General features: G+C 39.7%; 1 protein-coding gene across 6 annotated transcripts in view; it reads left to right on the top strand.

Annotated features, from left to right (window-relative positions):
- Nucleotides 1–24,917, top strand: part of SHISAL1 (shisa like 1) — a 72,782-nt gene that overhangs the window by 34,885 nt on the left and 12,980 nt on the right. For 3 of the 6 annotated variants that reach the window (XM_033057964.1, XM_033057962.1, XM_033057960.1), the window contains exons 2-6: nucleotides 3,595–3,692; nucleotides 9,630–9,843; nucleotides 16,388–16,705; nucleotides 20,002–21,095; nucleotides 22,900–23,036. In XM_033057964.1, the coding sequence (XP_032913855.1) occupies nucleotides 3,626–3,692; nucleotides 9,630–9,843; nucleotides 16,388–16,705; nucleotides 20,002–20,017 (615 nt within the window). In that variant the 5' untranslated portion in view covers nucleotides 3,595–3,625 and the 3' untranslated portion in view covers nucleotides 20,018–21,095; nucleotides 22,900–23,036. The remainder of the gene's footprint in view (nucleotides 1–3,594; nucleotides 3,693–9,629; nucleotides 9,844–16,387; nucleotides 16,706–20,001; nucleotides 21,096–22,899; nucleotides 23,037–24,917) is intronic. The other 3 variants (XM_033057961.1, XM_033057966.1, XM_033057965.1) reach the window with 3 other exon arrangements.

Genomic DNA, 24,917 nt, shown 5'->3' with positions numbered 1-24,917 from the left:
CAAATTGCATGCTACTAAAGTGAGATATTTTACAGGCATCTCCTACATTATAACTATCTTTAAGCTACTTTAGTCAACAACCCTGAGAGAAATAAAATTAACTTTGCCATAAGCCCATAGTGATCACATTAATAATATTTATCTCCTTAATTATGCATTAATTGGAACATATATAAACAATGCCATTATTTTTATCTGGATGAACATCAAACTCACAAATTTGAGATTACCTGGATTATCTCATTTATTTCTGAAAATGTTCTTGCATTTCTTCAGGTCCTCTGAAAGTTGTCATTGTTTTTCAACAAACTGAAAAAATGATATATATGACCCCTTGTTATTTGTGCTGAAATAAGTACAGTAATTTCACGATTACAAGCCACACCATTTTGACTAAAATTTTGGTCCGAACCCAAAGTGCGGCTTATAATCAGGTGCGGCTTATATATGGACAAAGAAGGAAAAGTTGCTGTTTTAGTTTGGAGGACAGGTGTCTGCTGAGAAAGGCAGGAGCTTCTCTTTGAAATGGAGAATGTAAACCCCCTCCCTCCAAATTATTATAATTTTGAAATCAAGGGGCTCTCAGGCAAAGATATGGGAATTAGGAATAACAGTTCTTTACTAGGGAAATTAAGATAGAAATACAGTACTACAAAGAAACAAACTCCAAACCCTGACAAAGTCAGAGTACAACCTGACACCCTGTCAGGCAGGGTGTTGGTAGCAGTCCCATTAAATGGTGGCTGCATCCTCCTGCAGTGACAGATGTGATTCAGTTGGAGCAGTGCTCCTGTACAAGGTGCAGTTTCCTTCCAGAGGTCCAGTGGTGATGTGGAGAAATCCGGTTTTCCTCTGGAGTCCAATGGAGAAAGGGGCTCCCTTAGTGTCCCAAAACCTCTGTTTTTAAATTGGTAAGAAATGTTGGGCTCTTCCCCCTGGCTGGAGCAACTTCCAATGGGATGCAGTAATTTTATCAGTCCCACAGTGGGACTCAATGGCCATTAGCAGAAAATGACTGGCTGGAGGAAGGATGGGTTGTGAAAAGATAAAGAACAATGCCCTGCCTGGTTTCAATGGATGGCCCATTAGCAGAATATCTGCCGTTGAGATAAGGATCAGTGCCCCCACCCTCAACAGATGGTGACAGAACAGATACCTTTTATCACACTCTGTGTTGTAACATGCGGCTTATAATCAGGTGCGGCTTATGTATGGACTAAGAATGAAAAGTTGCTGAAACCCAGAAGTGTGGCTTATACTCAGTGCAGCTTATAATTGTGAAATTACTGTAGTTACAAATTACACAGAATTGCAAGTATCTAATTGCAAACCTTAGTACCAACTCATTAACGTCATCTTGAATTATTCTTGATATGGAAATATTTAATGGTCTCAGCTATACCAAACATCTTTGTCATCCCAGATACACAACAGGAGTGCTTATTGATCTCTTTTTAATTAACTGTTATGAAGGCCAAGGTTTCCCTGAGTATTGAATCACTACCAGAATTCCTGCAGCTTTGGTTTACTCAGGAAATTGTCAAATTCCTTCTATTCCTATCAATATTGGCAATAGCTTCTTCTTTGTAGCTGTTTTTCATTATTAAATGCCTACATTCTCAACCTCTGGCTTATATATATATATATGTTTTTTTTTTTTTTTAATTTTAACTTTGAGTCTGCTTAGTTTTTTAATTAATCTGATATTCCTTCTGAAAAAGTGTTACAGTTTCAAATTATTGTCCTCTGGAGGAACTGGCTTATTTTAAAGCTAGAAGTAGTGCTTTGGGTGTTAATCATGCTTGCAGCAAACAGTGTAAACTGTGATTTCTTGTACAAAAGTTACACTGATTTTTAGGTTTGTGATCTGTATGCTAAGGTAGTTCTTGGTGAATCTGCCTGTGCCATGCACAGCATTTTGTGTTAGTGAGAAATCTTTTGCCTCCCAACACTTTGTAGGTAGCACTTTCTCCCCTCCAGTGCCCACGTCTGCTACTGAGAATTCAGTCACTCATGGTGTGCTCATTTTCACCCCCTCCCCCTTTTGTTACATGCAGGTGTAATTGTTTGGGGATTTTAATGTGCTTCAGTAGGTTGTAGCAGACACCAGCTAGTAAACCACGTAGTATTTATAGGATACAGCATTTATTTCATAAGCATTTGGCAAAATGTGTCTATAGAGGTGTTGGGAGCAGTGTAATTTGTACAGAAATTGCCACTTCCCTTTCTTTTTTCCCCAAGCTGCTCAATTGTAGACACCTTAGAACAGTTTTAGCAGCGCAGGAGTTGGGCTCAGCACACCCCCTGGGCCGTGCTGTGAGTGACCCCAGTGCACAGTGTTCATGTACCAAGGCAGAAATCCTCTCTCTTCTTGTGCCCTGATGTCAGTGTGAGTCCAGGATGCTGGAAGCCTCCCAGACCCAGAGTTAGCTGGGTTTATCAGTGGCAGCAGCCATGCCTGGAGAGGCTACCTGGAGCAGAGGCTAGGCAGAGTTAAAGGAATAAAGTAGGTATTTATTCAAAGGATCCACCTTGGGTGCACAAGAGCCTGGCTGAGGATACACTCGAGGTGGACAATGCATTTTGACACTTTTATAAGTTTTGGTCCATTTCCCTATTGGGGTTAATTGTCCAATTACATCTCCAGGTCCTGCAGTCCCATCCTCCCAGGTGCTCTCCTCAATTTGCTGCTGTTTGCACTTTTTGGGTCTGAAGGTGCAGCTTCAGAACCCCTTGGTTCTGGGGCTGGAAAAGGATTGTTTTGTCTGGCTAAACTAGAAGGAGAACTTGCTGACAGTCTGTATGGAGTTCAGAGTTATACACTGATGCAGTACAGAATCTGGAAAATGTGAAAACTGAACCTTAAGGCATCAGCAGGACTGGTACCATCCACTCCTGCCCACCTTGGGGGTGACTCCTGGGACAGTCCCTGCTGCAGCTGCTGCTGTTGAACCAACGTGAGAGGAGCTGGGGCTCACCCTGTCTGGGAAGCACCAAGGAGAGCCTTTGTAGGAGGGCTGCCAGCCAGATCAAACTGCATCACTTCACTCCCTGTCCTAGGAAAACAACAAATAATAATCCCATGAAAGGCTCTGATTCTAATGAAAAGACATTTTTGAAGTGTTTCCAACCATCTCAGTTGCTTGACCCACTTTCTGAGCGACTGCACCCTCTAATGGGGTAAAACAGATTGACTTGCAAAGCAGCCAATTTATTTTTCTGTTGTTTATTCCTTTCTAGCCCTTACACATATAATACAATAGCTTGTTCTTGTGCCAGTAAAACAAGCACAGTTCTGCTGGGTGTAGATTACAGGGGACATATGAATATTCAGGAAAGACTCTATATGATTCATCTCTAGCCTGGGTTAATGAAAAGCATGTAAACAGCTTTATATATCCATGCTGAAATGAAAAAGGAGTTTTAATCATAGCAAGGAGAATTTCTTTCACTTCTAAACCCAGAAAAAATATTTTTTTCTCCTACTGTGTGAAGCCATCTCATTTTAGCAGAGCTTTGTGGGAAAGTGAACATTTGAACAGCGAAAGGGGATGAAACAGACACTTAATCATGATGTTGTGTCTTGTTCAATAGGTAATTCTCTAATGGACCAAGAAAGCCAACGATGACAAGTTGTGGTCAACAGCCCTTGAATGTGCTGATGGTTCTGCTCTCATTACTCTTGTCAGCAGGTAACTTTTCTAATTTGTCTTTTACAGATGTGTGCCACAACAAAAAATAATTGCAATTTAATACTGGGCTCCTACAAAGCCCAGTATGATTGTTAATTGCATAATAAACTCGTAGAATCATAGAATAGGCATGGAAGGGACCTTCAAAGTTATCTAGTTCCAATATAAATGAAGCCTCTTTGTATTTAAAAACTGGAATTTGAAATGGAACTGAAAATTCAATTTAAGAAAAAAGCAGACAGAAAAGTTGAAAGAGTAGTTTTATTTCTTTGGATATGATGTTTTTTCAGCTCACCTAAAAGAAAAGAATAATTTTTATACCACCATAAAACACATCCATTTTTTAAAATAACCATCCACTGGAAGCAGAGTAAGTCAGGCCCCAGTTGTGTGTTTTCCTGTGTGCACACCAATGTTCAAACAGTGTAAAGCACCTGAAGGATTGAAATTGGAATTTTCTTGTGTCCTTTTCCTGAATCTAAAGAATTGACTGGACCAGAGACATTTCTCCTGATGCTCGGTAGTTCTGCTCTAGATGTTTGCTATTAGCACACAGGAAAGGTTTGTGTGGAAATGTGCCAGTTGTTAGACTGAGAATTAGTTGAGTGCTCTGATTATTGTTTTTATTTGTTCATCAGAAGTCATTAATGGCATTAGGGTTTTTTGTAGTCATGAGTGAATATTTAAAAAAAATAAAATTAAATGTTCTTAGTCCAAATAGGTTTGGTCTTACAGGCTTTTAGTTCAATATCTTTTATTCTCCATTCTTGAGGCAGTTTTTAATAGAAAAAGACTTTTTTTCAATCACTACTCCTTATTCTGTTGTAGTACATCACATCCCCAACCACTAGAGTTAAAATTTTCCTAGACACTATGTTTCTTAAATTATCCTTGTGCTCCAGTCAAAATTGTTACTACTGCGTCTGTGTCTTTAATATTAATAAAATATTAATATTCATATCCTCACCAGTCAGTTCAAGGATGAGTTTTGTTGCCCACAGTCTCATTGCTTGTTTGCAGTGTTCAAGTTGATTCTTGCTAATGATAGCTCATTACTTACTTCTGGCACAGCCCTTTTTTTAACAATGTTATAATATTATCAATTAGAGCCCTCCTCTGCTTGGGTTAAATAATTGTTTTCCTTTAGAGCTCTTCCCCTGAAATCTCTATGTGCGGTGCTGCGTTCCTAATTATGGAATCATCCTCTCCCCCTGATGGACTGGGATTAGGCACAGGGGCTGGAGCTGCTTTTTTGTCTTCCTCTAGGCTAAAGAAATTTCCAAAATCTACCTCCCTGGTGTAGCAATGAACTCAGTTATCAAGAAGTCTTCAATGAAGTGATCAAACAGGGATCAAACATCACAAAACTGTTCCAGCTGCTCCAGTCTCTTCTGTCCATTTTTAAGTTTTTATAACTTTGCCACTCTTTTTGGGGGCCTTCTGCTAGAGCTGTCCTGAGGTCCCACTCCTCCAATCCATTTCCTCAAGATAATACAAATACCTTTTTGGGAGTTGAGTGGGACACTGTGATTGCACTGTGCATGCAAATGTCTGTATTCAGGCACTGCTGTATTCCCTCAAACCCAGACTTTTTTTTTTTCTTTTCTCTTAAAAATACTGCCTTGTTTTTGTTTGAAACCAATTACACTCAGCTTTTACTTCTTGCATAATTTATCTATTATCCTTGATAACTATTGGCTTTGTAAATGTGGTTCTTTTCATTTTGTTGCTCCTTGGCTATTGGTGTTTTTATTATCTGATGTCCTCTATTAGCATGTAGAGTCCAGGATTAATTTGAAGTCATCACAAGTCTTTCATGACAGCCAAACTCTGCTCCCTCCTTCTAGAAATTTGCCACTGTCATCTTTAGGAAGGGGTTTACGTCAATGGTAACTCACAACACATTTTACAGGAGGAAATTTATTATTACTTTTCAGCCAGTCAATGTAAATTTTTTTGTCCAAGACAGATCATTTTTCATAAAGGAAAACTACTGGCTTTATGCAGTGAAGGATGGGGGGGTGAATAAAAAAGGAAACTACTCTCACTGGAATGATATGAAGCTCATTTTTAACCTGAGCTGAAATGAAAATCTAATGGCAAGACTCCCTTTGAGTGCCCTAGATTTACAGATTTACATCTGTAAGATCTTGCTTTCCTTCCAAGTCTTTGGGTTTTTAAGATTAACAGTCTTAGTAATCAATTTCTGGGTTGAGAATATGAAACTTGAGGCATTTTATTTCAGTGCTAGCAAGACCACAGTGGTGGTTTAGGGTTTGTGAGCACTTTCTGGCTTTACTGGGCACACAAGGAATGCATAATAAAGGGAGGAGCAGCATGCAGCCATGCTGGAGGAGACTTTCTGACCACTGACTCTTAGATTGGCTTTGCAAATGCTGATGCTCACTCATTTAAAGGATTGAAACACATGTATAAAATCAGTGCTGACAGCAAGGCTTATATTAACAAGCAAAAATCGTCAGATTATTTGCACATTACAGCATTTTTTCTTTGAAGTAGGAAATCAACATCCACACAGCAAGTTAACATGTGGTGAAATGCATACATACGAATATTTCTGTGGTTCCATATGGAAATCTTATAAGCACCAGCCATTCAGAGAGTCTTGGGGCTTTAAAAATGTAGTATCTAAATTAAAAATGTACGTTAGGCAGATCTCTATCTGTGAGCAGATAGAGAAGTAACAGTTTGATGTTTGCTGGCTGTGTAGTTTTTAAGGTAAAGTAGGTAAGTCTTGTGATGATGAAGCATGACAGACTATTCTCTAGACATCAGTTGGAACACAGAGAGGAGCATCTGTATCAACTGTTCAATAGCTGGTTTCAAAAATAGTGTGAGAATTTGCACTTGCAGCTCTACTTCAGACACAGCTGCACCTTTGAACAGACAATTTAAAGACTTTACAGGTACAGTACTTTTATCTGAAGTATTTCTATAGAAATAAGGTCCTTTAATCCTGGAGATTTAAGCAAAGTTATTCTTAGGAAAAAAAAATACTTGGAAGAAAATAAATCCCACTTTGTTTATTGGCTCTCTGATCCACAGAGAAGCAAAGACAGCAGCTGAAATGACACAGATTACAGTAAATTGAGAAAGTGTTTTCTCTGTGTGCTGGATCTGAGATGGGGCCAAGGCTGTGTTTTAGGCAGGTGACCAAAGCAGTGCTGGTATCACAGCCCTGTTGTGGCACTGCTGACCCAGGCTGGCCGAGGTAGTTTCTATGCCATGGGATGGATGCTCAGCAATAAAACTGGGGTGGGAATTTATCCAAAAATTACTCAGGGACTGGCTGGGCATCAGTGCTGGTAGTGAGTGATTGCTTTAGCATCCCTTGTGCTTTGTGTTTTGTTGTTGATGGTGCTGGGGGATTATTTCTTATTTATCATACAGTGTTTATCTCAACCCATGAATTTTCTCTTTGCTTTTCTAATTCCCTGGTCCTTCCCAGGGAGGGGGAAGTGGTAAAGCAGCTGTGGTGGTGTTCAGCTGCCCAGCAGGGATAACCCAGCACACACTGACTGCTGAGTTCAGAATGGGATTCAGTCACCACATCATGCATTGCTTTAATCACAAACACATTTTGATGTTCAAGGATTTGCTTAGGACTGTTTTATTGCAGATGTCCCTCCTCCTAGCACCTGATGTTACCTTAATTCTCCCTTCCTCCTGTAATGGTGCTTTCCTCAGTTTTCATTCTCAGAAAAGGTTGGGGAATGTTTTCTTTTTAAAAAAGAGCAAAGGAGCCTTGGAGGGTTCAGGGGGCACTTCCACCTGTGCAATTAAACAAAACACTTGGCAGAGGTGAGCAGCCTTAACCTCTGAGTGGTAGTGACAGGACCAGAGGCCATGGGCACAAACTGCAACCCAGGAGGCTCCCTCCAAACAGCAATAAATTCTTTTTCACTGTGAGGGGAACTGAGCACTGCCACAGGATGCTTGTGGAGGATGTGGGGTCTCCATCCTTGGAGATACTCAGAGGCCATTTGGACACAGTTCTGGGCAACAGGTGGACCTGCCTGAGCACAGGATTTGCATGGGATGACCTCCAGAGCTCCCTTCCAGTTACAAACATTGAGGTTTTTCACATCATATTCTATCCTGGCACACTTTTATTATTGCTGTGTTAATTGAGGAGGGGCTTGGCAAAATACTTGCTCAAACAAACTCATTTCCATGCAGTTACATGCTGTGTGGATTTTGTGACAGAATTTGAACATGCAGACTTGTTACAAGAGTTACAGAGGATGTTGAAAACCTAAGTCTAAAGAAAGTTTTTTTACTGATGATATAGCATCCTCACATTTGGAACATGTTTTTTTCCTCAGGTATGGCAAGGGAATTAATTTTCTCAATATCTGTATTTCTTTAGAAATAACTTTCTTCCAGCACTTTCAGTTCCTGACTGGATTAATCTACAAAAATGATTTCTTCTTTTGTGCAAGTAATGGTGCCAGATATGTGTGTGCATACATAAATATTTAGAGTGGGCTTTCTTGACTCAGACTGCAGTACAGGATTACCTTGTTGTCAGTTTAGTACTCTGGTTTTTGTTCTAGGCTCCCTCTCCTTACACACGAATAAAGAAGTGATCTCCATGGTCACAATCTTTAAAATTTGTCTTGAAATTAATGTATTTTATAAAATACAAACAAGTATTAGGAATAGGCATGTTTTTTTTAAGCAAAGTTTAAAAAATGAGGATTAGACAGATAAGGTGCACAGATGCAGTTGCAGATCAGGAGGGGCTCTGTGCAGAGGGGTGCAGTGCAGTTCAGCTAAATCCATGCAAGTCATTATGTCAAACCTCTTGTACTGGTAAACTGACAGAAAACTTAGGCACCAAATTACAAGGGTTCATTCTGTCAGTCCAAAGTGAATCTATCGTTTATTAATTGGTGCAACCTTATGAAGTGCAGCTGCTCACAGCATTGCTGAGCCTCAGTTCTCCAAAGGAAAAGCATTTCACTGCTAAGATCCAGACTCTGCTTCCACATTTCACTTTCCTCAGAGCTTAAGCCCTTTGGGGTGTCTGTGGGGTACATGTGCTCTTAAATGATGCTGTAATGCCTATCATAATACAAACTGTGAATGTGGAACCAAATGTGGACTCTTAAAAGACTTTCAGGAAGCGGTGTATGGTTGCTTACACCCATTTGGGAAGGGATCTCTAGCCTGCCCCTCTGCACAACTGAAAAGCTCAGAGAAACTAAGATGATAAAAAGGATATCTATGGACAGCTTCTTTTTTCCCCCCCAGTAAAAGTGATGTGAAATCAGTGTGACACATGACTGTAAAAAAGAAAAAAAATATTCTCAGGGCTGTAATAAACACTTTACAGAAATGTAAGAGCTCCCAGGAACACCTGTATTTTATTAGTTCTGTCTATTTGCAAATTCAGAGTTGTTTGGATTTGTTATACAGTTGATAGTGACTGTTTCTGATTGAATATTCCTCATCAAAGATTGACCTTTAGAGAAGAAGAAAAGAAATCAGGAACAGTCAACAGTCAGCCAAGTGCCATCAAACTTTTATTGCAGTTTCTACATAGACATTTTGTTTCTATTAACTTGTCCCAGGAGAATCAAACATGAACACTGTTGCGTGTTATGGGTATCCCTACATTTAAAACAGCAGCATGAAAACATTTGCCTAAATACTTTTGTGCCTCTTAATGTGGAGGTCATTTCTTCTCTTCCCTTAGAACAAACAATGGTAATTGGAAACATAAAAGCAACAAAATTCAAAATACAACAGAACATTGTTACTTTCAAGTACTAAATGTTAAAATATCGAAAGTTCTGAACTACTGATGTTTTTCAGAAATCACCTAATGACTGTTTAGCTTTGAAAAATGAGAGTTGGTAAGTGCAGCTGACAGGAGTGACTGACAAAGCCAATGTTGTTTTTGTTCTGCAGTGCTGTCCGCGCATTTTCGGGTCTGCGAGCCGTACACGGACTACAAAGGTCGCTACCACTTTGGTTTTCACTGCCCCCGTCTTTCTGACAACAAATCATACATCTTCTGCTGTCACCATAACAACACAGTGTTTAAATATTGCTGCAATGAGACAGAATTTCAGACTGTTATGCAGATGAACTTAACAGGGACTGCAGATGGATATATGCACAAGTAAGTAAATGAGTTTTAAAGTACTCTTCAACAAACTGTTCCTGGTCTAATAACAGAGTCTGAGGTGCACTTAATGATGCAAGCAATCAGAATAATTGCATCTACAGAAAACCACTACTAAAAGGTTTCTTGTTGTTGCAGAGCTCCTAAGAGAATATTTCAGCTTTGCTTTCTTTGCTTTGACGTGGGCTGTAAATATTGCAAGGAGAGTAAAAGTTGCATATAAATGTGACAAATAAAAAGTTACTTCTAAAAGTTAGAAAAGTCTTTTTTTCCCTGACCCCAATTTGATCCAAACTGTGTTTAAAAGTGCATCAGTAAAAATAAACCCCGAAGCTGTTCATAGGTGAGAGAGGGGGAGTGAGCTGACATTTTCCATATCAACCCAAATGCCCTATTTGGAACCCCTGATGTTTTTGAATCTCTTAATCTCTTGTAACAAATCACTGGCCTCAGGGAACAGAATGTATTTGCTTTTATACCAACATTGTGTGCTCTCCTTGCCTGTTACCTGGGATACTTCCATGTTCTGCTGAGGGCTGTCCCCCAAAATAAATGTCAGTAAGTTTTTTATTCATAAAGAAGTAGGAAGTAGCAAGTCGATCTTTGTTACTGAATACCTATTTACAGGAACAAAATCTTCCCTTGTGGTCAGTCTCCTATTTAGTATTGACATTCTGGCCACACTAATCTGCTGTGATTTCCCTTGGTGTAACCCCCAAGATCAAATTCTGATCAATCTGCTCTCTCTGCCATTTTATTTTGGTATTCAGCCCCTCCAGGGGAAGGAAGTGTTGTATTCAAGGATTGGTGCGTTGTGTCCATCCCTGTGGGAGCAGGTGCAGGGCTGTTAGGAGATGATGGTGCTGGAATACTGATGCTGGCTGGTCTAACTCACTGTGTGCAGCTGTGCTGAGCTCAATGCCTTCCTTAGCAGCCACTCCTCACACAGACCTGCCCAGAGAAATTTCAGTCCTGCATAGATGTAGAAGTTGCATTCTCTAAATTTACTGGTTGCTAAAGTGTCAATCACCTGCAAAGGACAGACACAAATCAACTCTGCCCATATAAAACATATTTAAATCAATGTGGATCTATACTGTTGTGTTACTTTATGTGCACTTACATCCTCCAGGTGAAATTTCCTTGCCTTGACTTTGCAGAGCATCTGGGATCATGAGAACAGATCACACAGAGCACTGCAGCACCAAGCCCATTAAACACCATCCACTTTCTCCACTTTTTTTGCAGCCTGGACAATCCAGCAACTTTCACCTGGGGCTCCCCAAATCTGGCAACACCAATAGTTCCAGGCAGCCTGGTAGAGTTTCTAGCCCCAGTGCTCCCACCCTATATGTACTGTTCACATGCTGAAAAAACAGGGTGTGCTGCCACTTTGTGTGCTGGGGCTGCTCCCTCAGCAGCCCTGGGTGTCAGAGAGGTCCTCACAGGGCTCTCAGAACCAGAAGGGCTCACAGGCAGTCACAGACAGAGCCAGAATCTGCTGCACACTTGCAGTGGTAATGAGCCTCAGAAATGGGCTCGTGAGGCTGCTGCCCCCACACTTTTCCAGGTCTTTGTCCTGCCCACATCAATTTGGTTTTAATTCTTGCCCTGCTGTTCTGTAAACTGTGCAGCAGCACTGCTGACCACCCTGTCTCACAGAGGCTGGGGTGTTGCCATCAAAGGTGGTTCAGACAAGCACACAGCCAATCCTTCAGGCTTTGCCCAGTGTCTCAGCAGCTGCTCTGGCTAGTCATGGCCAGAGCTATCTCAGGTAAGGCTCTTCTGCCCTTCCTTTCACCAGTATCCTGGAGTGCAGAGGGCACCCAGCCCCTTTCCAAGGCAGAGGAACAGCTCCAGGCTGATTGCAAAAGATGCCCTGGGACACAGAGCATTTCTTTGCCTCCAGCATTGTTTGCTGCTCACATCTGCACATGTGTGCACACCCCAAGAAATGAATCCAGGGTTTTCATATCACAAGGCTGTTGTGTATGTGAGCAGCTTGTGAAAATAGAGGAGTGTGGTGTTCTGTGAGCTACAGCATTGATTTTGATAAAAATATTTAGAGCAAGAGGTATTATATTAATTTTCATGTAGAACTATTTTTTAAAGTCACCTTATTCAGTTGTGATGGAGAAAGAGGTACCTGTGTAGTTTTTGTTGGTAAGATTTGTGGTTGAGAGCCACCTGCAGACTATTTACCATCCAGTCCAGGATTTCCTAGGGACATCAGCTGTGTGTGACCTTTTGCAAAAGGTATGTGACATCACACTGGATACAGTCAAAAGCCTCTGGAGTTGTAGTGTGGAGAAATGCAGGAGTGGAACTGGTATTGCCTTGTTCCTCAAACATCTCTTCTGATAAATCTGTCAGGAGCAGGAAAATGAAGAGATGCTGCTTCCTACGTAAAACTCACCCATGGAGTGAGACAGACAGGAGAGAGATCTCCTCACCCTGAGCTCAGTGACTCTGGTAGGAAACTTCCTGGTATTTTTAGAAGGAGCAGAAAGAAGTGAACCCTACGTGCCTACATTAAAAACATTGCAAAAAGCTTCTTACTTAATACTCTGACTTCATCATAGAGGATAATTTGGATTCTAATGCATCCAGGCTTCAGTTTACAGTGACAAAGTCAGGTCTTCGTTTAGATCTCATTTCACACATCACTGGAAAAAAAAATCTGATGAAACCTATTGTACTGTGGCAGGGGAGAATAATTTAAGATATGGGAATAGCAATGAACTGAAAAAAAATTGATTATAGTTTTCAGGGAAGAGTGATTCAATATTATTGCTTGGTTTATTTCAATATTATTATTTGGTTTATTTTTCCCCTTAGCCATTCTTGTGATCACTAAAACAAATTTTTTGTTTTATAATACAGTTGAGGGAAAAAGTTAATGAAGTGACTTGTGACTTCTTTGATATGGCACAGCTCACCAGTCCCACAGTGCAACTATAGCCACATTTATTTACATTTTTCCATTATTGTAACACAATATTTATGTTTTTATAAGAGCAAAATATGGGAGTATTGTATCTTTGCAACCATGCAGATTAATTAGTCTATAATGTTTTTGAATATGAATAAGTCATTTAGTATTAAATGTCGAGCTATAAATGATGTCTAACAGACAGGGAAAACTTTGAAATCCAAAATATTTTCCCTTAGAACTAAGAAATTGTTTAATTAGTCTTAAAAATAGCATTCACTTGAATCTAGTTTGTCTAGTTTGCATAGTCAGGTTTCCTGTTGTGCATGTTTTGGTGGATTTTCAGTAGTACTGCTGTGATAGGGGTCCTTAATCTGATCCTGGAGCAATGTTCTGGCAGACTGTAGTGTATCTGTGTTTTTCCTCATCTCTTAGTCCAGTTTCTCAGAGTGGAATGGTTTTTGCACACCTCATTCCAACACTGGCACCCAAAGCAGTGTGAGAACAGAATAGCACCATCTCTCTCCAGGTGTTGAATGTCCCCTGTAGAAATGGTATTTGCTTGAGTAGCACTCAGAGAGTTGTCTTTACAATAAAGAAAAAAAAATCATCAATCCCACTACCAGCTGTTGCACAAATATGTAATTTGGCAGGGAAGATCTCTCAGGTACAGCAGTAACAGATTCCTCAGGACTGGACCAAGGCCTGGAGATAATTATAAAAGAAAAATAAGGGGGAACAAGAATCTCATTTAAAGCATAGATGCAAAAACTGCGCTGGTTTCCTCAGTACCAAGGATGTAACCTTGCATTTCCCAGGGGCAACCCTTCCTGTTACTGCTCCCTTTTAAGCTGGAAGGAACCATTTCTGTGACCATCTGCCCACATTTAAACTCTGCAGCTGTAGAATTCAGCCCCCAATTATTTAGATTTGTTGGGGGTTTTTTTAAACCTGAATTCCCAAAAAGTGGTTTTTTTTGTTCATGTGCTGCACGTAAAACCCAAGAAAATTTACTAAAAAGATACAGGCTGGTTATAACCAGCTTATCTGTCTCAAAAAGTGAATTAATGAGATGGATGCAACTTGATACACCCTGTAATGGAACAAACCCTGCCATTTAAGTCTCAACTAATTTGGAATCTGTTCACACTTTAGTTTTAGTGAAAATTGAACTTCTGCCCAAAAGATCAGGAAAACCAGATTGCAAGAATAAACTTTGACAATTAAATCATTCAGGTCAGTGAAATGAGACCAAGTCCTAGAAGTTTTTTGGATTCCAAGTTCTCTTCTGTGTTTCAAGCCTTACTGTTATTCTGTGTAAATAAGATTGTTTGTTTTCTAATGAGGACATCATCTTGATTTGCAGGGAAGCTTTAATTTTAATTAGTAGCCTTCAGAAAAAGTAACATTTTCTACCACCTTAACAGTTGGAGAAACAGAAGATATCAATGTATGGAATATCCTTCTGCATACTAAACATACTACTTTCTATTTTTGATAATGCTGTTGTCCCATTGTCTGTTAATTAATATAAAGCAGCTTTTCATATTTTTTACTTGTGAGTAACAGATGTTTTTTAGGAGGAGCAGATGAATAACTTATACATGATTAATGAAGTGCTACTTAAAATTGGAACACTCAAAATAGCTCAAATTTTCACTAATCAAAATTTTGGTGGATGGAATTAAATACCTAAAATACAAACAAGTTCTTTTGAGTTTACTAGAAGGAATGCTTTTGCCTCTCACATTGTTGTCAAAACAAATGTTTTCTTAGTGTGGGTCAGCTACAGCTTACCTGTATGCAAATTGGATCTTACTGGCATTAATGATGAGTAAGAATGGGATTTGTCCCAATGCATTTCTTCCTGATTCTTCCAGCCTTTACTTGCCTTTTATTTACGTTAACAGAAAATAGAAGAATTTACCCCCAATAGGACTAAATCTACTGGAAGTCAAGAACAGCACTGCTGAGAAGCCTGCATTAATCAGATCCTCTTCTACTTCCAAGGAACTACAGATTTTAGTGCATTACTAAGGTCTACCCTCTGTTGTGTGCAGTTAGGCTTGCATGTGTAAGTCTTTAGCAGAGGCAAAACCTCTGGATTTAAGGGTTTTAGACATGAAATTTTGCCTAATTCCAATCCTTCTTGGAAACTTTCAGATTTCTTTTTTTTTTCTTTAAATTTTATTTTAATTCTAGAATTGTGTAGTCCTAAAGTTATACAGGAAGGGAGCCATTAACAGCTTGCATTTTCCTCTTTTTACTTATTGTATTATATTTTTACTTATTATATTTTTAGTTATTTGAAATGGGACCTCCTGAAATGGGAATTTAATCTAAGGGTATTATAGCTGTGTAGTAGTGGAAAAATCATTCCCTGAAGGGAAGAATCAGTCTCTTGAAGTGCTGACAGGCAGCAACACAGAAAGTAAAAGTCTGATTTCTTGTTTCAAATCCTGATTTTTTAAAAGTATAAAACGGAAGAGTCATACAATAGTTTAAATAGAAATGAAAGTTCAAAGCATAGACTTGAAATCTTTTGATCCAGAAAGGCTGGGGGACATGTTTTTAAAATACTGGAATATCCTTCTGGCTTGCATGTATAATATGTCTTCTCATCCTTTTTTCCTTCTTGCAGCACTTCCATTTGGATCAATGTCATGATAAAATATGATTTTCTCCAAGTTTCTCTGACTGTCTGTGAAAGGAGAGCATGGTTGAGTGTGTGTTCAGTTTTGAGTTCAGCTCCATGCAGATGTGGTTTGCCCACCTATGACTTTGATACAATTTTTCTGAGACAGCCTTCCTCATGACATTTTTTACTAACATCCCTTCATCTTCCTCTCGGTTTTACAGTCTCCAGTACATGTACTTCCACATTAGCTCATGGGTCTGGGTCAGCCTTTTATTTGCTTTCTACCTAACAATCTCAGTTTTATACATTTCTTTCCATCTCAGTTCTGATCTCATCCTCCCCACTCACAGAGTTTCCAGTCCAAACTGCATTTACACCTGACAGTCATTTTTCTTTTAATAATTCTTCATCTCCAGCAGGGCATTAGCACTTCTTCCCCTTTTTGATCTCCAAATTTTTGACCCCTTACACTTTTTCCTCCTGTTTTTCCCCCCCTTTCTTTTAATATCTTTAGTCATCTGTCACATCTTTACAGCTTTCTGCACCATAAAATTTCTATGGCCTTTATCTATATATACACTTTATAACTACACCAACCTATGCATCTCAGAGCAGTACATATTTTCCTTCCTGTGAGAAGGGAAATCTAGCATGATTTTGCCAATGTTCTTCCTTCCTAAAATTTATTACCAGCCATATTAAAAGGTCTTTAGCAGTCTCTCTGGAAAGCCTATGCACAGATGAGAAGGACAAAGATTTTTGTAAGAGAGGTGGCCTTAGTTTCTAAAAATCTTGCCTATAAGAGTATTCCTATTGAAAAAAATAGCACATTTTTAAAGACATGTGCCTTAGAACAGTATTTTGTGTCAGCCACCTATATATAACTAATGAATCAAACAACCTTGATGAACTAACACAGTGACCACTACTGAGAGATAACTTTTTTATTGTCCCTTTTCTTCCTTTCACAGCAACTACAGTGCCCTGTTAGGAGTGTGGATCTATGGCTTTTTTGTGGTGATCTTACTGATCCTGGACCTTTTATATTACTCTTCAATGAACTATGATATTTGCAAATTTTACCTGGCCCGCTGGGGAATCCAGGGAAAGTGGATGACACAGGGACAGAGCCGATGGATTACCCCTGCTCAGGACCCAAGGCAGACACAGCCTCAGCCAGAGACACAGCCTCAAACCCAGCCCCAGCCTCGAACATCACAGACAGTACACACTTTAAAAGGAGATGCTTTAAGCCCACCCCTGGTGTCTTTTCAGAGTTCATCTGCCTGGTAAGTAAGCTAAGCCATACTGAGATGTATTCTTTTGCTGGTTTGGAGTGTGATCACCTGTGTTTGGAAGCACCTGTGAATTCAGGCTGAACATTTCTAGCACATAATTATTTATATCATGACCTGTCTTATTGAATTACTGCTTAGGAGTGATGTCTTACTCTGGAATATATTAAGTCATCTTTTAATCCTTTCCTTGGAGAAACAGGTGCTGCCATCTTTCAGTGCTGAACAGTTTTACTACTGTGTCATGCAAATAAACTACAAATCTGCATCAACCATTATAAAAGTAGTTTTAATCTAGTCTCAAAGACTAATTGCTATGTGTATCTGTTTTTAAAAGACTGTATAAATAGCGACTTTGGAATAGCTTCAACATGAGATGTCACAAATCCTCTCTATTTGTGGCATAAGATATAGAAACAACATAAAAACCAGGTTAGTTTTTTATATGCACAGCCAAAAAAGCTTTGCTTTGATCTCATTTGAGGGAGTGACACAAGTAGGCTACTGTAAGGTTAAATGCTATGAAACCAAGACAAAACCTCCAAAAAAAACCCCTCAGACCAAAAGGGAGACAGATCTATGGGAGCAAGCAGAACTTGCAGCATAAATAGAAAAAAAATTAAACACAGATAGCCGTGGGAGAGAATGACATAGAATTATTTTGGACTGCTTTGACAAAGAAAATGAAAGCAAAGGCAGAGAGCTGAGTAAAACGTTTCTCTGAAAAAGGTGTCAAGAAAGGCAGGGACTTTTTTCTTGGCATGCAAGCATTAGGATTTAGAAGGATGCAGAGAGAGTATCGAGTCACAGTGTATTTTAGAAGAGTTCCAGAAGGCTGAGTGTTGAGTTTTGGCAAAATAAAGTGATCTAAGAATGAGCAGGGTGAAAAAGATGACAGCAGTTCCTGGAGCTGTGGAGCACATGAAGCCTCAGCACTGATGTCACTCTGAAACCTTTGGGTATTGCTGTGCTGCAGGTGGGATGATAGCAGCGATGGTCCTTTGATTTCATCATTTGCCCCTTAATTTTGAGTGTAGATCTAGAGCAAATAGAGCTGAAGATTTGTTGCAATAGAGAAGGAAATGATGGTTAATTCAGTGACAGAGGAGGTTGCTTGGCTCTGGAGCCAGTACTGGATGTATCCAGTGCAGATCAGACTGAAGGACCGTTCCAGCAGTGCTTGCTCAAACAGAACAGTCTGAGGCTGCTACTGAAGAGAGAGAATTGCTTCTGCTTTGTTGTGAGCACTCTTCTTTTCACTTCCTCTTTCCTCTTCCTCAATTCTTCCAGCCTTTTGGCGCATTGATTTCCCAGTCTCCAGTTAAAATCGCCATGTGTGCTAAGAACTGCACTTGTAGAACAGTAATGGTATCCTGGCTTGATATGTGTGTGTACATGTACAAAAATGACAGCATCTGCAACTTTATATCCTATTAGTTTGCTCTAACATTATAAATTGAAACCATTGAAGCCTTGATTCCTGGTCACCTCTCATGACTGACTCCTGTTGTTCTGTTTCTTTTTCCAAAGCGTTAAGCGGGCAATGTACGTTAGGATCAGGTGAGCACATCCCAGATGCTCCTTGTCCTGTGTTGGCAGGAGATGAGCATTGATAAGTCCCTCCAGTAACATTCCTTTCTTCCCCAGTGAGCTGTTTGTGCTCCCCTCAGCTCCAATAGAATTGTTCCTTTTTCTCCCCCTAGTCCTTTCCTTGCTCAGTGGAAGAAATAAGTAGATGCTTCTTATCCAAACCCTATTCATCCCCTGTATTTCAGTATGTAAAACACTACACAAGCTTCCATATTTTCATTCTTGTAACCTGCAACTTTTGGAGCTGAGAGCCCGTGAACCAAGAGCACAGATGATTCAGTGCAAGTTGGATACAGAAAAAATAGCAGTAAGCACTGGTGATCACAGGCAAGATGTTTAGCATGCAAAAGAGGATTTTGAGTAAACAGCTCCCTCAGAAAATGACAGATTTGTGTACTACAGCAATTGCTAAAACAGTGGGGAGTGGGTTGCCTGGCTATTTATTTCTCTGTTAGATAATCTGCAGGTTATATAGATGAAAATATGGTAATTTTGCCCTACAGAAATTAAGCTTAGTTTCAGAGTCTGATTTTCTGCTGCAGTCTATATTTGATGAATGACCTCAGTTCTGTCTTCTCAAAATGTAACCATACTATGAGTGAAGAAGTGAACACTTGCTGGATTTATCATTTCCATCCCCATTTTTAAAATTAGTGAGTCTATTAAAAGACTGGTTTTAAATTTTCTACCTGAATTTCCATTATTCTAGATTAAGACACCTGCTTTGGTAACACACCAGGTTTCCAGTCTAAAAAAAATCAACTTCTCAGTTTATGTTGCCATTTTAACATGTCCTAAACTTATCCCAGCTTTTTCTGTCTGTAGGGAAAACAAGCATTTTTCTTTAGCACCTTACAAACACACTATGTGTGTGTATAAATATATAACATACAGATAGATAGATAGATACATGCACACACAGGTGATATCATACCAGAAGAATGGTTCCTGTGCACAGTGGAGCATTTTGAAAATGCAGAATAGATCTTTTAAAGCTGATGGGTATTGATATTATACCCCTTAGGCATAAAAAACTTGAATACTGTTGCAAACTGGTTTGGAAAATGTTTTTAAGTTTTTGTGATGACAGATGTTGTTGAAGTTGTTAACTTCCTGTACTACATTCATCTGAGTACAGCTAAAAATATGCCCATTCCAGAATGATAATAGGAAAGTGATTCTTGCAAATCTCTTGAGTACTGTAGAGAATTGATAGTGTAAGAAACTGTCCCAAGGCTGTCCAAGAAGGATGTCAGGATTAACCCATAGTTTGTAAAGTGGTTTTTGGATTTTCCTGGGTTAAATAAAGAGAAGTAACTGGTTTTTATTTCAGCATTTCTTTCCTTGCCCTAGTTTAAGTGCTATGAATTGGCAATGAATTGGGTATGTCAGAGGGATAAATCAAGCAAATAATGGTATAGAGTGGGTAGAACCCATCCCTGTGATGTTTAAACATTATGTCACAGTGGCTCACTTTGTTGTTTACTTGAGACAAAGAGAACCATGTATAGCCATAATATTATTATAAGTAAAGAGGTCTGGAATCCATTAGGCAAGCAGCTGGCTGCTCCTGCAGTGTGGTGCCAGGATAGGAAGGAAAATCATGAATCTCAGGAGCATCCAACCCCTTTTGGACTAACATTGCTTCGTCCTGTACTGTGTGGATTTTGCAGCCCAACTAATGCTGATTTCTTCTTCAGTATGAAAACCATCTGAGGGCTGCCCAAGGCCTGTGTGGGCTGAAGGTCAGGGTGGATGCACCTCCTGCAAGCCCAGCGCCGTCACAGCCCGACAGGGCTCGCACCGCTTGGCTTCCCTCCTGCTGGCTCCTGCAGCTCACCAGCCTGGCCCTTCCACTGCCTGGCCGGGGGACAACCTGCACTCTGCTTACCTGAGCAAGCTTTTACAGCTGGAGATGGAACTGCAACCAGCAGCAGGCAAATTATTTCTACTGCTCTGCAGAGTAAGAGCCAGGGCGGCGATAAAAATGAAGTCTTGCCAGTTGGGGAATCGAAATCCTGACTGCTCAAACAATTGGGTCTCACAGCTGTGGGAATGTTGTTAATTAATAGTAATGGAAATGGCCAGGTTTAAGAGGAAGATCACATTAAGAAGGAGCTGGCAGGGTTCCTGCAGGTCCTCCGTGGTTGTGTTTTGTTCTAGATGTGAGAGGGAGACCTGATCCCTCAGCCTGATGTTAAACTCCTCCTCACCTCCATCAAGGATGCAAATCACAGGGAATAAACACTGTCTTTAAGTCCAACATTTGCTTCTGTGTTGCCTGCCTTTGTGCACAGCAGCAGGCAGAGGCACTGTCTGATCACACAGGTGCTCTGTGACTCCGTGTCAGAAACCTGCTGCTTGCCTACAATCAGGAAAGGGAGCAGCCCAGCAGGGCTAGCCTGTGTTATTCCCTTTACACAGCCACAATGGATTAGGCAAAGACACGTCTATTTTACTTTCCCTTATTATTAAAGGCTGGAATCTGCCTTTGCTGTGAATTCCTCTGGGGCACTTTGTCTTTTGGACAACAAATAGAATGGTTTCTAGCCTGCTGCTATTCACCTGCTACTTGACACCTAATCAGATGAGGACCAAAGCACCAGAGAGAACAAAGCCTGTAAAAACACTGGCAGAGTTTAGGAGCCAGCAGCATGTCCACAGCAATGTACAAAACCCACATAAATATTTTGCTGGGGGCTAAAGAGACCCTGTGAAAGAATTTGCTTTGAAATCAAATTTTGGAACAGGATGTAGACTATCACTGCAGTCCTTCCTTCAGTGACTTGTACAAGTAAGTAAGATCTCAACTTTACATTTGCAGAATTATTTCACTGACCAGGAATAGGATGAAGCTGTTTTAAAGACGCAAAATTTTGCTTCACAGGGCCAAGCACAGTTTTTATTTAGAGCCTCTGACTAGATTTTATGTTAGATAAATATGGCAAATCAGAGCACCAATAGATGTTTGGGTTTTTAAAAAAAAAAATAAATAAAACTGAATATTCATATTGGGTTTTTAGTAAATAACTGTCTGGTAATTGGCATCACCTAGAAAATCTGTTTGGTTATAAAGATAGGTGTGTGAGCCAACATCTACCATTATCCATGGGCCTCCAAAGCCTTTGGAATACATTGGATTGGAATGACATATACTGCTGAATGTATTTTCTTCTAAATATTCTTACCTTGCTTGCTGGGAACTCCGTAACTGTAAAAATAGAAATTAGCTCTACCCCAGCCCAAACCAGCACATCAGGGGAGGAACCCAACACACAGCAGGCTTGGAACCAAGCACTTCAAAATCTGCAGCGTTCTGAGTCTTGTTTGCTTGCCTTGATACAACATGCAAAAAAGTGGGAGATTTTGGTTCTATCATTTGCATTTAAATAATTCAAGTTACTGAGTGCCTGCTTCCTTTCTTCCTTGTGTTTAGAAATTCACTCTTAGCATGTGAAGTTAAGCCAATATGCAAGGATTTTGTCCAGTTCAATCTAAATCTCTGTGTACATTGATATGCACAGACTGCATCTTTTGTTGATACATACATAGCCCACATTGTTCATTTCATGCCATATTCTGATTTTCCTCTGGCTCCATAAATTATAGACCCCACACTGATTTCTCTACATTCTTAACTTCAGATTCAGGGTGTGTGGGCTGATGGATATTCCCTATTTCAGCTCTTTCTCAGCCTTTTCATTGAGTTGGGTCTGTTGCATTCATCAGCTTCAAGAAAATCTTTCTTTTAAAGGGACTGTACAGTTGAAGCAGTTTAATTTAAATATGATGAGCAAATGAGGAAATAGTAATTAGGCCAAAAGCAAGTGGTTAAAAGGTTATCTGAGTACCACTGCTGAATGAATTCTTAGTGCTGAGAAACGAAATCTAGTAAAATTACTGGAAATCAGATCTGATCATCTTCCATATTTAAATTTTCTCATCTATTCAGGACAGAATTTTTTGCAGTGAGCTCATTACCTCATTCCATGATACAGATATGGAATGACACTACTGAAGTAGCAGACAGCAGCATAAAATTTATATGAAATCAGAACACTCCAATTAAGCCCACAATTTCACTGCATAATGTCACAACATTATAGCATCACCCAGGAAGAAATTTGACATCCCAAACTGTATCAACCAATTCCATCTCCTCTGCCACAATAGAAACCAATAAACTTTAAAAGACTCCATAAATATTTTGGTAGTTACAGAAGTCCTACCCCTCTTAGGTGCCAGATGCTCAGTAGTAATTGAGTAATGTTTTACACATTTTAAATATGCACAGAAAAATAAAATAAGTATGAAGAGAACCTGTAGCATCAGCCAAAGGTATTTCTAGGGGTAGAAAGAATAAAAAAGGGAAGGTGATGAGGAACTGGAGTTAATGATCTAACAGAAAATCCTTACTTTATGCAAAGTGGCAACAGGATTTCTAAGTAGGAGATCTAGTGCAATTCATTGTTGTGAACTGAAAGAAAGTACTTTTCAAAAATAAAAAATAAAAATATATATATAGACAGGACAAGGACAGAGAACTATTTGAAATACCTGCAGAACAGCAATCTATGTACACTTGGTGCTTTTAACAGAAGTGAGAAGGAAGAAGAAGAAACAAAATAAGAGTCTCTGAAATAAGATGCCATCGCTTTCACCTTGGAAAATGAACTCCCAGTGTATATTTTGGATGTTGAAAAACGACTCCCTAAACTCAAGGAGCAACAAGCAGGTAATGGAGCTGAAGATCCTGTGCTGACCTGTTTCTTGTTCTTGGTTATTATTAAACAAAAAGCCAAATGTCATAAATAATCCTTCTGTGGGGTAGCAGAAGATCTTTTAAGTAAGCTGAAATTTCTGTGAGAAATGATGGCTTATTATGGGATACCAGACATTAATGAAATCGTTAGAAACTTCTGTGATAATGCTGAAGGCAGGACTGTAAATGGTAACAAAGTCAGACAATTATTTTCAGCGAGAGCTGAGGTCAGGAATCTGCCACATCATTACTTTTATTGTCCCTATCCCCTGATGAGATCATGATGAAAACAACCACAGTAGTCATTTCATTAGAGAAATGCTAAAACATGTCTGTATGACCTTGGGTTTATAATGATGTTTCACTGAACAGTTCAAGAAAAGAACTTTAAAGAAAAGAACCAGAAATTAGACACAGATTTTCATTATTAGCAAGATATCAGCTATGTCTTGGCTGTTTAAATCTCAAAAGCAAAACAGATCAAGAAGCATTGAAATCTGTCATTATACTCTTCATTGATACATGAGAGAATGCTGATGTCAATCAGCAAACAATTTTCAGGAACTTGAAAGGTTTTGGGGAAGTTACATGATCAACACTGTCATAAATAAATATGCACAGACACCTACAATTCACTGCAGGAAAAAAAAAAAGAAACCATACCTATGAGGGGAGTTTGAAATCCCCATAGAAAGCCTCTCAGAGATTTGTAATGCTGAGGAGATAAAACCAGCTGAAGACATGAAATGGCAGGAATATGACATGGCACTGGAACACGGTCAGAAACACTGCTAATGTGAGTCCTACATCATGATCCCAAAACAGAACAAGAGAGGCACATTGCTCCAAACAACTTGGAAATGAGTTTAATCAGCACAACACAATGTAGCCTGCACAGAGCAGCAGCAGAGGGATAATTGGTTGGAACTTGGCACCCATCAGAATATACAGGAAGGTTAAAAAAACATGCAAAAGGTGGTTCTGTGTTGAAACTATCTACCTCACTTCACTTCCCAATAGAGTTATCTGTTTCCTGGTGTTTCTGTGTAGGTTCCACAGAATCTCAGAGCTGGAATGGCTGGGGAGACAGAACTATTGACAGTGGCTGTTAAAGGCAGTGATGGGAAGGTGTTGGCACAGAAAAATGACCATGGGGCTCAAATCTGAAGGGAACAAGCTCCACCCACAATTTTCCTTCCCGAAGAGCTGGTGCTGTGGTACATCAGGGAGGAGTTTATGCACAAAGGAGGCGTCCTAGTTACAGAATTGTGTGTATTGATGAGCAGAGTTCTGCTGAGCACACAGGCTGGAAATCACGGCTGTCACATGGACAAGGAACTGCAGCAGGCTTCATCAGGAATTACAGGAAATTAATTAAACAGTCATTAGCTATATTCTGTGTTGATTAGTGATACAGATTTTAGTCATTCACGCAGAGGAGGAGGCAAAGTAATTTGGTAATTTTCTGTTGCATTCACAGCCTTTGGAAAGTGGTGAGTCACAGGGAGCTGCAGAACCCAGCACTTGTTACCTGCTCATCCCCAGCACAGCTTCACCAAAATCCTTCTGAAGAAACTGTGACTGGAAGGCAGCCAGAGATCAACCTTTCACTCACCAAAAACCTCCCAAACTTCTCTAAACAGCAGCCAAAAGAACACCTGCACAATTTGCATTTTAAGACATTTTGAAGAAAATTACATGATAGACTGAGAGTTGACTCTTTTTTTTTTTTTCAAATAATCACTGAAACCTCTCAGACCATAGCAAAAATAGGCATCCATTAAAACCCTAAAAAGAGCCCCAGTGTTTGCATGAACAACAAAAAGAAGACAAAAATAGGGATGCATTTTTGTG

This window comes from Catharus ustulatus, chromosome 4 (assembly GCF_009819885.2).
Source record: "Catharus ustulatus isolate bCatUst1 chromosome 4, bCatUst1.pri.v2, whole genome shotgun sequence".
Classification (NCBI taxonomy): Eukaryota; Metazoa; Chordata; class Aves; order Passeriformes; family Turdidae; genus Catharus; species Catharus ustulatus.
The sequence above is the reverse complement of the archived record's forward strand: the minus strand, read 5'-3'. Positions and strand labels throughout refer to the sequence as shown.